We start from the raw sequence: 12,838 nt of genomic DNA, 5'->3' as shown, positions 1-12,838 counted from the left end.
CGATTTTGGCCGAAACCCGCAAATTTCTGAAAAGTCCCCGATTTCCCGCGTTTTTTGTTGTTTTCTGCACTTCTTTTTACATTTTTCTGCACTTTTCACGCAGTATACAGTGCTATCTATGATTCTGTACGTGGGTTATTTGCACAGTACGCAAATAGCGATTCTAATGATGCAACAAATTACGTGATTTGGCCCAAATCCGCAATTTCCTGCCAATAATTCCGCGAGTTCCTGGCAAGTTCCGCATCTTTCCGCACTTTTCGCCGCATTTTTTTGTTGTTTTCTGCCGCAATTTCTTGCGCAAGTTTTCGATGACTTTTTCCGCAGGGACAGAGCTACATACATCATTACAATCATGTACATGTACCTGTACCTGATGTACATAGGCATAGTACTAGTAGTACTAGTAGTAGTAGTCTCAGTGTAGACTCACCATATCCAGATATCAGCGGAGCTCATGTGCAGCGAATGTACCAGATATCAGCGGAGCTCATGTGCAGCGAATGTACCATGATGTACAGTCAGTCATGTAGATGGTAGATCTACGTGTCTACATGTACATGACTACAATCATTGTCGATCCACATCATCATAATTATCAACAGACTCAGTATACACAGACGGTCGAAACAAAAACATCTCGGTGCTTTGATTCGCCACATCAGACGAAAAGAATACAGCCGAAACTCAGTACCGGACATTCCTCCATTGCCGAAACCGTAACGTCGAGGTGAAGGAAGTCGAAGAAGTTAGAACTTTCCGGCTGCAACGCTCTACCCAAAGAGTAGTACTAGTAGGTGTCCTGACTGTACTGAGTCTGTGAGACTTGCGCCGTGCGGCCGCTGTCGGACCTGGATTGTTGTCGGCAATACTGACTAGACTGGGCGCAGGATCGGTCCGTTACTTTACGCTTGTCGTCGACATCCTCCCCGCCCGTGTCCAACGAGCTCACGGTCAGCTGTGCTGCTTGCATGCTGTGGGCGCATAGATGCAGCGTGTCGGTGTGAACACAGCCGATCGACGGCAGCACCTGCAACCTGTAAGAACCCACTGACTGTGTTGCACGTCGCGGCGCTACCCGCCAGCCTCATCTACCGTCTGAAATGGCGGACGGAACGAAGCGCACCAGAGACAGAGTGTCCCTTGTCACTGCGGACACGTGTGACGCTGGTTTACGCAGAGATGTCAAACCGAAAGCGACGTTACAGTTGTTGCTGTGGCTGTTCGCAATCAGGACGTGTTGGTGTGTCGACGTGAGCGCGACACCGGTAAGAAAGTGTTGCGTCGTTTATTGTTCTGTATACTAGAGGTGATTGTGTTTGTGCAAAGCGTAACTAATAACTGTTGGACCGGCCGCCTGCATGGCACAGCGTGGCGTAATGCTTCTGCACAGCATGGCGTAGTACAGTGCATAACACACTCTCCACCCGCAGTTTTTTTGGTGTAGCATGATCGATCGCTAGGCCAACACTACGTGAGTGCTCAGTACAGTAGGTAACAACACTCAACAGTAACAGGCAATGTCTGGAACACAAGACATTGTGAGGTAGCTCATGTACCCTGGCCTTGCTGGAAAATAAAACCGAGGCAGTGAAGAAACTTCAAGAAAGGCACCCGAAAGATTCAAAGTGCCACAATGACATTATGTACCCCCCCCCCCCCCCCCCCCGCACTAGTACAGTCACAGCAAAGGTGGTGGAATGATGGGGCCGGCGTGAGCGTCAGTCAATCACTGACGGCAATATTCCATGGGCTCGGTGTGTCAGCGAGCCACTTGCACTCCTAGGCGCACTGGCGGTGTGAGCTCGTATTGCTGGCTGCAGTGCGTCCGGCCTGGCCAGTTTGATAGGCGGGCAGCCACAGGAAACACACATTTTGCTTTGGCATCCCAGGCATTACTGTTTTGAGTTGTTTTTGAACACTACCAGGGCAACGGGATCACGAGATGTTGCTACTGAGCTCAATTGCGAGTTGCTCGGCGAAAACACAAACGTGTTGATGGGAGGAGGTGTCAAATGGAAATCGCTAAACCGCCTCACAAACTGTGCAAACACGATACTCATACTTATTATATCTTGACGCCACTGCTGAGCATATCTGCATGCGGGGTGGTAATTTTCTATAAAGGGGAGGTATGGTTTAACATCAACATTTTACTACTTGTAGTCTTCGGGTGCTGAGTCGAATGTTCTTGGTCCGAAGAAGCTGAGACGCTCCCTTCATCCTATTCCCATTCGAACTCGCGCAGTTCACTCGAAACTGGGTGAGTGCGCCCTTCTTGTACTACGTAGGATTCAGTGTGTGGAATATGTCACTGGAAGCCGTCGCTTAGTCCTGTGTGGAATATGTCACTGGAAGCCATCGCTTAGTCCTGTGTGGAATATGTCACTGGAAGCATCGCTTAGTCCTTGTAGAGCTCCGGATGAATATGAAACTCCCAGAACGTGTAGTCTTCTGGATGCTGAGTCGAGTGGTCTTGGTTCGAGGAGGCTACAGTTCAGTGTTTGGTCTTTATTCCCAATCTAATGCGATCCCATCCGTGGGCCGCATACTAAATGCGTACGCCAGTTGCCTGGTCACCGAGCCAGTGCAGTGTATGGCGTAGGCAACAACCTGCAGTACCTGCGACTCTTCAGACTCAACGAGGTGTATACATTGCAGCGCACGGGGAAGTCTTCGTGGACCAAGATTCCAAGACCAAGAGATTCTTGTGTAAGGCCAAAACTCTTTCTTGTCTTGAGAGAGTGTGTTGCATGGGTTCAACCGGGTAAATTGCCACTTCACATGTTCTTGCTACACCTGTACAGCGGGCTGTGTATACTGTGAGACCAGTAATGTTAGCGAACATTTAATTCTAACGAGTTCACGAATTTGAAAGAATCGTTAACATTTGATGTCGTTATGTGCAAAACGATATGTACATGTGCAGTCATTTGCCGGTTTTGAGACAGAATTCGTTAGAATTTCACCTCGTTAACCCACAAAAATCCGGAGATCGTTAACTTTAATTGACGTTAAAATATCTGGTCTTACAGTACACCACGCAGCTTTTATCTTTCTCTGTGATCCTCATCTGTGCAATTATTGTTGCCGTGTTGTTTTGTGTTGGCAGGAAATCACAAGTTGCTTGCCCAGGAGCGCACTGTGCAATCGAAACGGGGACATGCCGGGTTAGATTCAGTTTGACGCTGTCCGAGATCCTTCAATATCTGCCCTGTACCGTCGTGTCTCGTTCATGCTTGGTTAACTTCACATGGGTTTATATGGAGAACAGCGGGGTGCCCAACTGCTGCTGTGTGTAATGTATTGGTTTCACTAGAAACTCAGTGTTACCGTCTATGCTGAACTTGTAATGACATAACGTTAATGTGCGTATGGAAAACTGTGTTGTGACTTCTATCGCAAGTAAGTAGTCAACATCCTGTCCTGCGGTGTTGCATTTCTACCAGTAAAGAGTATGGAGAGATCCTGTTCTCCCACAAGACTAATGTTCTCTTTATCGAGAGGCATAGAGGGAGCGAAGGGCAGAGTGAGTATTGTGTAGGACTCCTCGACAAAGTATTTCACATAAAGAACTCAGTTCAGTGGTGTCAGATATGTACTTTGACTGCTAACGGTATTTCATGCAGACAGTCATCAGGCGCACCTGCTGCTGTTGTGTGTGTGTGTGTCTGTGTATATGTGTGTGTGTGTGTGTGTGTGTGTGTGTGTGTGTGTGTGTGTGTGTCTGTGTATATGTGTGTGTGTGTGTGTGTGTGTGTGTGTGTGTGTGTGTCTGTGTATATGTGTGTGTGTGTGTGTATGTGTGTATGTGTGTGTGTGTGTGTGTGCATGATTGCACTGTTCTACTACCTCTTCTACACAGAGTCGGTGAGCAGCACATGTCGACCAGCTCCTGTGGGCAACGTGTTCAGATCTTACGGTACGCAACTTACTTCCCAACAGTAGTCACAGGCTGCTTGTGCTTGCTGGTATAGCACCATACACACCATACACATCATACACAGTATACACACCATACACAGTATTTGACCAGCACATGTGCAGTGTGCTGTGCAGTGTACTATGCAGGATCCATATGCAGTGTACTATGCAGGATCCATAATATGCAGTGTACTATGCAGGATCCATATGCAGTGTACTATGCAGGATCCATATGCAGTGTACTATGCAGGATCCATATCACCCGCGGGGACCATCTAGGTGGTACGGGACAGTTACAATAGATTGTATTAGAGGCAATCGGCTGGCAATGCTGACACAGAGAACAAACAACTATTACTTGTGAAGTACATTGCCGTACTGACAATGTAATGCTCTGGGCATGGGGCGCATTGTCAAGTCTGGCCTGTGTCCCACAGTCTGCTGTTACCCATTCAGCTGCCGGAGGTGGCGTTGATCCGTGCGCTTTCCTGGCGGTTTGTAATCCTGCAAGGACGACTGCTGCGGCCCAGATAATTATTTTGGTTGTAATGCGGAAAGGGGTAAGGGGATGGGGGTGTAGAAAAGACAATGCTATCCCACCCACTCGTCCCCTGCACATCTAACCTACTGCACATGTAGGTTGCATGCACTTTTGCATGCACCATCAGAAATCTTCTTTGCAAAGATCCATTGTATCCGCCAGCTGTCTAGATCTGACCATTTGGCAGCATTTGACCAACTGTTTTAAATACTGAAGTACTCTTATCGAAATATGCCTCGTCGCTATTAGAATGGTGAACTCGGTCACCATGGCATGTTGATGGTGCCTTTAGCTGGAATGAGTACCACTGTAGCTGCAAGACCATGCAGTCATGCCTTGGCCCGGTGTGGCTTTCCCCTGGGAAAGCAGGGTGGTGGTGGTGGTGGTGAAAACCCTGGGTTCCACCGTAGCCACGCATGCTCTGCGGCTGTGCTGAGTCACAGCGTGCATGCAGTCGTGGCACTCTAGCTTCTGCACTGTAGTGTGAAGTATTACAATACATTTCTGATAATACATGTACTTGCCCGGCACTAAGGTACCCTGCAATAATTTTCAGCCATCACTGCATGCTGCATACTTTGGTGGTATGACTTTGATTACAGCACCCGAACCAACAATCAACTCAGTTTCTGTTTGTGAATACCTTCTGTGGTGTTTCGCAGGATGCAACAAACCCGAGTGGGGATTGAGGGTTGCTGAGAACTGCACCAACTTGCCAGAACAAGTGAATAATGTAACGGAAGAATGCATCACAACAGGACAAGGACCAATGATCAACATTACATGGCAACTACCAGAAGGTATTGAAAACAAATCTCAGGATATATAATTATTTACTCTCCCTGCAGGACAGGACAATTACATATTCACCAGAGTTACAAGCGGTGAGTAAACCTTTTTTTCAGGCTGGGAACTTCTCCTGGACTTGGCTGTGTAGTCTGGTTGCTTGATGGCAACGTGCCCCAATGCCATGGGTTCACTTCAATAAGTACCCTGACTGGTGGCACTGGTCAGGCTAGGTACCCGAACAAAAACTGATCAGTGAAAATACAGGCAGTATGCTCATACGTGCACTTCCATCCTCAGTTTGTAATTTCTTGCTTGCTGACAGTATTTGCCCCGGTTTTATCTGTGTGTGTGTGTGTGTGTGTGTGTGTGTGTGTGTGTGTGTGTGTGTGTGTGTGTGTGTGTGTGTGTGTGTGTGTGTGTGTGTGTGCTTGCTTAGAATCACAATGGAAAATCACCGGATACAAGATAAACATTATCAGTGATGAAGTGTATTTCGTTTGCAGTTTTCTGGTTCCAGCGGAGCAAGGCAAGGTAAGACCAGAGTGATGCTCTCTGGGGTTCGGTGAGTGAGTCACCTTTGGTATTGAAGCTGTTTCTCATCTCCAAAACAGAGTATAATTATCGTTCACGTATTCCTCTCAGTCTGTGAAAGCTTGCTTTCCTGCAGTGTTCACATGCACGCATGTGTGTGTGTGTGTGTGTGTGTGTGTGTGTGTGTGTGTGTGTGTGTGTGTGTGTGTGTGTGTGTGTGTGTGTGTGTGTGTGTGTGTGTGTGTGTGTGTGTGTGTGTGTGTGTGTGTGTGTGTGTGTGTCAGATCCACTCTGATTTAGCCACTCACACTAGTAGCAAATATTACCTTCACTGGGGGCAGGCCGGGTAACTGCAGTTGGATCCCGGGGCGGATACCTGATGCCGTCAATCCTTTTTCTGCACCTTGTCCTCACCCACTTACTGAGGTGTGGTGAGCCCATAAGTGGGATCATTTTCAAGTCCACCCAGAGTTTTGGGGATTTCAGGGGGTGTCGGCCGTTGGGCGGTTCAATAACCAATTGAGTCATCTTTCTAAGATTCCTTTTGAGTCTCTCTCCCCTCTCCCGGGGGGACTCACGTGACCAGTTTTGGCAGTGAGCAACAAGTACAAGTACAAGTACAAGTGTGTGTGTGTGTGTGTGTGTGTGTGTGTGTGTGCGTGCGTGCGCGTGGCTTGTGCATCTCTGATCCAGACTTGGTTTGCACTTCGCAACTACGATCAGTTGCTTGAATGCGCTCGACACTCGAATCCAGCCCCGGCCGATCGTCTTATAGACTTCAAACTGATTGAGGTGAGATCGCTTCCCATGCATGGTGATAATTTGTTAACAAACATTTCACCATATCCAGTCGTTCTACACCTGGAGTTAATGATGGGGGGGGGGGGGGGGGGTGAGATTCGACCCGCTGAAGAGTCTTGTAGTCTGTATATTACCTAGTGCATCATTATTGTATGCGTGCTGTTGGTGCATGGCGCATAATGCTTTTGTGTGGAAAGTCCGTCTTTGTCTTGAATTGTTTGTGTCCAATTGTGTTTCCATCATGTCTTTGTATTAAAGGGAAATATTTTAATCTTATCCTGTCATCAGTTGTCGGAATGTGGAGATGACACAGAGCCAGGGGTAGTAAGACGTGGCGCGATACAACATCTGCTGCAGTGTGTGCTTGGTGTCTTGATAAACTAAACTGCAAACCTCGTTTTCTGGAGTGTAAACAAATTCACGGTTCACTCGAGACTCAGTTGGACTGAGTTTTCAGCATCTGTAGGAACATCACCACCCTGCAAAGATCAAAGGCGCAGATGCAGGGACTGAAAATCTCATTCACTACATCCATGTTTCCCTCGTGCCAGGCCACGAGTTCCCAATTAAGAACTGGGGACCAGAGCACGGCTGGGAAAAATCCTTCCGCTTCCAAGCAGGACTTGAACCTGGTACCCTCTGTTTCTCAATCATGGTCTTAGACCATCCCGCTACGCCTGCCTGCCTGAATTGTACCCAATGTATGTATGTATGTATTATTTATTTATTTATTACAGCATCTCATAGCACAGTGAGAACACCGGCCAATACAAAGAGAGATGTATGTATGTATGTATGTATGTATCAGGGTTCAAGCCAAAGCGCCCCCCCCCCCCTACTCTGTTTGTGCGCCCCCCTCTGAAAAAGTGCCGTCCTCCTACCAGGGGCGTCGGAAGGTTTTTCAGTGTGGTACGGTCAGCCATCTGAAGTACAATTTACTCGAGTGGGAGGGGCTGTTGAGCCGAACATTTTGGAATTCTAGAGCCCAGATCAGTGTGTCTTATTAATTCACGAAGTACCTGGGGCAAGAAGTGGCACGGTCAATACCGTAGTGACCGTACTGTGTCCGACGCCCCTGCCCTACTCATTTTCCGATTTTCGTGTTTTTCATGCAATTCAACCAAAATGCGGTCGAAAGTCACTATTAGATGGTTCATAAAGGCACATTTGTCTGGGGCGAAGTCGGGGATTCGCACCATACGTTGCATTTAGCGTGACAAGACAATATTGGAAAGTGGAAAAAGGGATACGGGGTTACTGTTTCCCATGCTCGCCCCCCCCCCCCCCCCCCCACTATTTTGACCTGGCTAGAACCCTGTGTATGTATGTATGTATGTGTATGTATGTATGTATGTATGTATGTATGTATGTATGTATGTATGTATGTATGTATGTATGTGTATGTATGTATGTATGTATGTATGTATGTATGTATGTATGTATGTGTGTATGTATGTACTCAATCTGCGGACAGAACTGTTTCGTCCTTTGTGGACTAATCAGCGCAGCACAGAGGACATGAGGCCGAACCTGGTAGTAATGAAAAATAAATTTTCCAAAGCCAGATTCAAACCAGGCCCGAACGTACCTTGCCAGAGTGCAGTGTGTGGATGGTCATGGGCATGTATGTTTGTATGCATGCATGCATAAACTTCCTGAAGATATTCGTTCACTCTCTACAACAGCGAAATTTGGTATTGCTGTTCGTCGGTATCATTCGCAATCAATGTTTTCTTTGAAAGGTATTCCTGACTTTTGTGTCTAGGCTAACCACATCTATGATAGTTTCAATAGTTTGTGTATATGTCAGTTATAGTAGTCCGCAATGCTGCTTTTCTAATTCTCATTATGATTAGCATGCAATGTACTACCCGAAGTACTGAATTTACTTCTTCTGTACTCTATATTCTAATGTATCTTCTACCTCTTCTCCCTTACGAACATACTTTCTCATTTTCCATACTTACTTAGGAGACTCCCTTCGATAGGCATCTATTTGCCTCTGGAGGATCCGTGAAATAAAAATCAATCAAAAAAATCAATCAAGCAATCAATCAATCAAATGCATGTTTGTGTGTGTGGGTGTGTGTGTGTGTGTGTGTGTGTGTGTGTGTGTGTGTACATGCGTGTATGTGTGTGTGTGTGTGTGTGTGTGTGTGTACATGCGTGTATGTGTGTGTGTGTGTGTGTGTGTGTGTGTGTGGGTGTCCAACCTGTCGGAAGCCCACCCTCTTGCCAAAGCATTTTGGAAGTTGGACTAGTTTCGGCTCCACAATCCAGTGTGTTGTTACTATAATAATATTACAGTAACGACACACCGGATTGTGGAGCCGAAACTAATAGCTTTCATAGCTTTCACAATCCAGTGTGTCGTTACTATAATAGTAACGACACACTGGATTTTGAAAGCTATGAAGCTATGAAGCTATGTTATAGCTTTCATGGCTGAGGTTGTTGGTACGTCTGTTGGCCCTGGGTTCCCAGTACCCAGTTGCCGAGGCTGGTTGGTAAAATAACTCCAATTTCACTTCAAGGTACCAGCGCATCTAGTGTCTGCTTTTATCAAAGCAGCGTGCTGTCTATACTGGTTACCCCAGCAAGTGTAGGGTGTGCATAGGTAACTGTCTTGGCCGTTTTATGCCGATGTACTCCGTGTGGTGTAGACCAGGTGTGCATTGGTGGTCGATTCACTGTGTGTGTGTGTGTGTAATCACATGGCTTCGCCAGTTGTGTGGATTAGACAGTTATCTGGCGCAAGTCTTGATCTGTCTCATTCAGATCTTGTTCGCTATCGTTGCTATAAGAGAAAATCTGTGGGTGCACATCCAGTGCATTTGCAGATTTGCGTGCTTCTCTTGCGACGGGCGTATACATGGTGTGTACATGTGTATATATGTGTGTGTGTGTGTGTGTGTGTGTGTATGTGTGTGTGTGTGTGTGTATGTATGTGTGCGTGTGTGTGTGCGTGTATGTGTGTGTGTATGTGTGTGTGTGTGTGTGTGTGTGTGTGTGTGTGTGTGTGTGTGTGTGCGTGCATGCGTGTTTGTGTGCGTGCGGGCGTGTGTGTTGAATAAATGTATGCAGGTGATAACACTGCCAGCCCCAAGAAGACTGGATCCACAAAGCACAGTGTATGGTGGCAGAGTAGGCAGTAAGTACTATAGTAATTGCAGTAGTATGCGTTCTGTGATTAATGTAGATGATATCCCCTCTGATGACATCATCGCATAATGATATGACTGATTGTGTTATGTTGAATGGAGAACCGACAATGGGCAGCACCCATGCTTGTCATATCATCAAACAAACGCTTTCGGTTCTGGCAAGTATTGGTTGATAGTCAACACATACTGTCGTGGACATGGAAATCCGGTCGCTCGTCTAGCTGCCCCAGGGCGCTGGCCATGCAGCCGTTGGTAAGCAGTACACGCATGCATTATGCATTGCTGGTCCCATCGGATCAACAATCATGATTGTGCACTGCATGCAGCGTTCTGCGGCGCCGGCCCCGGTCAGTCGACTGGATTCCCATGTCCGCGACAGTACTTGAAAGTACATTAATCTCTGAGAAGAGAAATCAGCGACACCCCAGCCATTATGCACTGATCCGTGAACTCCTCCACCACATGAGCTGCATCGAGGCTTTGCCCAGGCTGTACCGGTGCCACCTCCTATTACTCCAGAGGCGTACAGAGGATTAGTAAAATAGCTTTGGGTCTAATTTCTGTTATGGCTACTAGTGATGTTAAAATGCTGCCATGTGGGTTATGTTTCTGCTGCAGTTGAAGATGACCTCAACAAGTGTTTCGTTGGATCTCCAATCATTCATGGCGTGTTCGATCCATGCAAGATAATCCATCTTCCTTATAATGAGACCGACAGCCCTCCGATACCCACTGCTCCCCGCACTACTGAAGCCAAACAATCCGAATTGCCCACGGCCACGGTGCGGAGCACATCAACCACGCCCAGCAGCAATTCCCTTGGCAACGTGTCCTCCACTGTAACTGCAGTGTTGACAAGCACCTCCAAGTCCGACGGTAACTCCTTTCAGTCAGCACCTCCACATCCAACTGCCACGGATGCAGCCGGAACCGCGCCAAGTGCTGATGTCGACGGACCCTCACAGCAGCTGGCCCTTGCAATCGTGGTTGCATTGGGCTTTGTCGTGCTGATCATGGCTGGTGTTCTGCTGCTGCTTGTGCGCAGAAAACATCGCGTGGAGAAGACCAGCAACTTTGTGGAGATTGTAACGGGTAAGTGCACGCAGCTCACGGTCGTAAGTTTGGCCGGGGAAAGACGGAAATATAATTGGCTGCAGTGCTTTTCTGAGGTTCCTAGGATGCTAAGTTAGCAGTTACGCTCGCATGATATTCTGTCGGTCTTTGTTATGGGCTGCATCTGAGTATAAATGGATCGGCTATGATAATACTATGTACGTGGCTTATTTTGAAAGCATAGCTATAGGTTGCTCAGTGCCAGCGATAGCAGTGCCCGGGGCTACACGGTGATCAGCGGTAATTAATCCGGCAGGCCAGGCTTCTTAGAACATCCCTGCATCACTGTGTTCGTACGCAGTCACGCACGCACTTGCATGCTCTCAGTTGATTGCTGGCTAGCAAAGTTCAACCACTCAGTTTCCAGAATGCCGGATGCTGTGCCCTGCTGTGTGCGGGGCACATGAACAAAGCTGAGTTGCTAGGCAATATGCCCTGGGCTAGGTTGTACAGCAACCGTGAGGGCATCAAGGGCTGCTTCCCACTGACTGGCCTAAAACGCTGGTCAGTGGTTGAGTCACACTGTCTTCCTGCATGGCCAGCAATATGCTACCAATGTACATGTATAAGCAAAGGATTACTTTCTTTCTCTCTATTTGTTGTGCAGACTACCAGAAGAATCCACTGAAGACCAGCCCTGCTGAATTAGTTCCTCAGCAAATACTTCCCTTACCTCAATACCAACCTCCTTCACCTCAGTCTCCAGTAGTTCCACCGCCACCTATCACCCCTCCTCCCATTGCCAGCCATCGTTCACACGTGTATATCTCCTACTCAAGATCCAACCCACAACATCGACTGAGAGTGACACAGCTATCTGATTGGCTACATGAGAATGGCATAGCCGTTGTGGCAGACTTTTACTATGCCAATGAAGTTGCCTGCAGTCCACAATTCTTTGTCGAGAGAGGCATCACATCCAGTCATTTTGTGCTGGCCGTATGCAGCGAGGCATATGCCGATGTTTGGGCCACAGACTCTGCTGAAGACTCGACCGACTGGGCAATGCTGCAGCCGCCATCCAGGCTGACCTCGTGGGAAATCAACCTCATCCGCGTGTGCTTGGGCAGTCCGGCAAACGCAGTTGCAGAAGTGATTCCGATTGTCATGCTCAGTGACGATGACGAGGACCTGCCTCACGTGCCTGACCTGGTTCCTCTGCCGTTGCTCAACCGCCGTGTGTACGGCTTAGGAAATGTCACAACCAACCGAGATCAGCTGGACCTGCTGCAGAGACTGCATGATGAGATATGATGTCATTGCTTACTCCGCTAACCTTGTTCTTCAAGTACGGATGATTTTCACAGGACATGATCATGATGTTGCCGTGATAACACTGGCGTTGATGTGCATGACTGTACTTGCATTTCTTGTTCTTCAGGTCCACTAAAACTTGTGACGAAAACCAATCTTTGATTTTCCACATGGCAAGGAACTCAACATGAATTGAGTTATAACTTATGTATCATAATTTCCATACAATTATTACTGTACTAGGAATATCTTGAGTGAATGCCCCTCGATCTGCAATCTTGATTCTCTGATACCCCTAGGCATAGAACACATGAACTTTTCAGTCTAGCCATTGTATGGACCAGAACACTGCTTCGTTCAGCTCTGGTGTAGGCTTTCTCAGAATCATCCGGGATTATTCTACCTTCTGCTATCAAGCTCAGCTCCGGCATGTCATGCCTAGGAGACTTTGAAAAACCCTAGTTATTATGAAAGTGTGCAGAATTATAGAACTAGTCGCTCCCCGGCATCTAGATAGACTTTCTATTATTTTACGTTTTTCAGCTGCAGCTTGGCTTTCACTCCCCCTCCCCCAATAATTGCATGCTATGGGATATGTGGAATTAATAAATCTCAACGTGCTGCCTACTTCTAATCTCTTGCAACAATCCGATTTCCTCAACCCCAGTCGAGATACTTGCATGACCGTGACCGGCGTGGCTGGCTGATAACGCAAGAGTGA

General features: G+C 47.4%; 1 protein-coding gene across 1 annotated transcript; it reads left to right on the top strand.

The window, feature by feature from the left end:
- The first annotated feature begins 685 nt into the window (after positions 1-685).
- Positions 686-12,751, top strand: LOC135804628 (uncharacterized). Its single transcript, XM_065318542.1, has 9 exons — positions 686-1,268; positions 3,113-3,170; positions 3,866-3,922; positions 5,128-5,265; positions 5,691-5,785; positions 6,479-6,577; positions 9,671-9,737; positions 10,369-10,842; positions 11,471-12,751. Exons 1-9 carry the CDS (start codon positions 1,104-1,106, stop codon positions 12,115-12,117), a joined length of 1,800 nt encoding a protein of 599 aa, XP_065174614.1. The 5' UTR covers positions 686-1,103; the 3' UTR covers positions 12,118-12,751.
- The last annotated feature ends 87 nt before the right edge of the window (positions 12,752-12,838 follow it).

This window comes from Sycon ciliatum, chromosome 1 (assembly GCF_964019385.1).
Source record: "Sycon ciliatum chromosome 1, ocSycCili1.1, whole genome shotgun sequence".
Taxonomy (NCBI): domain Eukaryota; kingdom Metazoa; phylum Porifera; class Calcarea; order Leucosolenida; family Sycettidae; genus Sycon; species Sycon ciliatum.
Note: the sequence above shows the minus strand (reverse complement) of the source record. Positions and strands in the feature narration are given on the sequence as shown.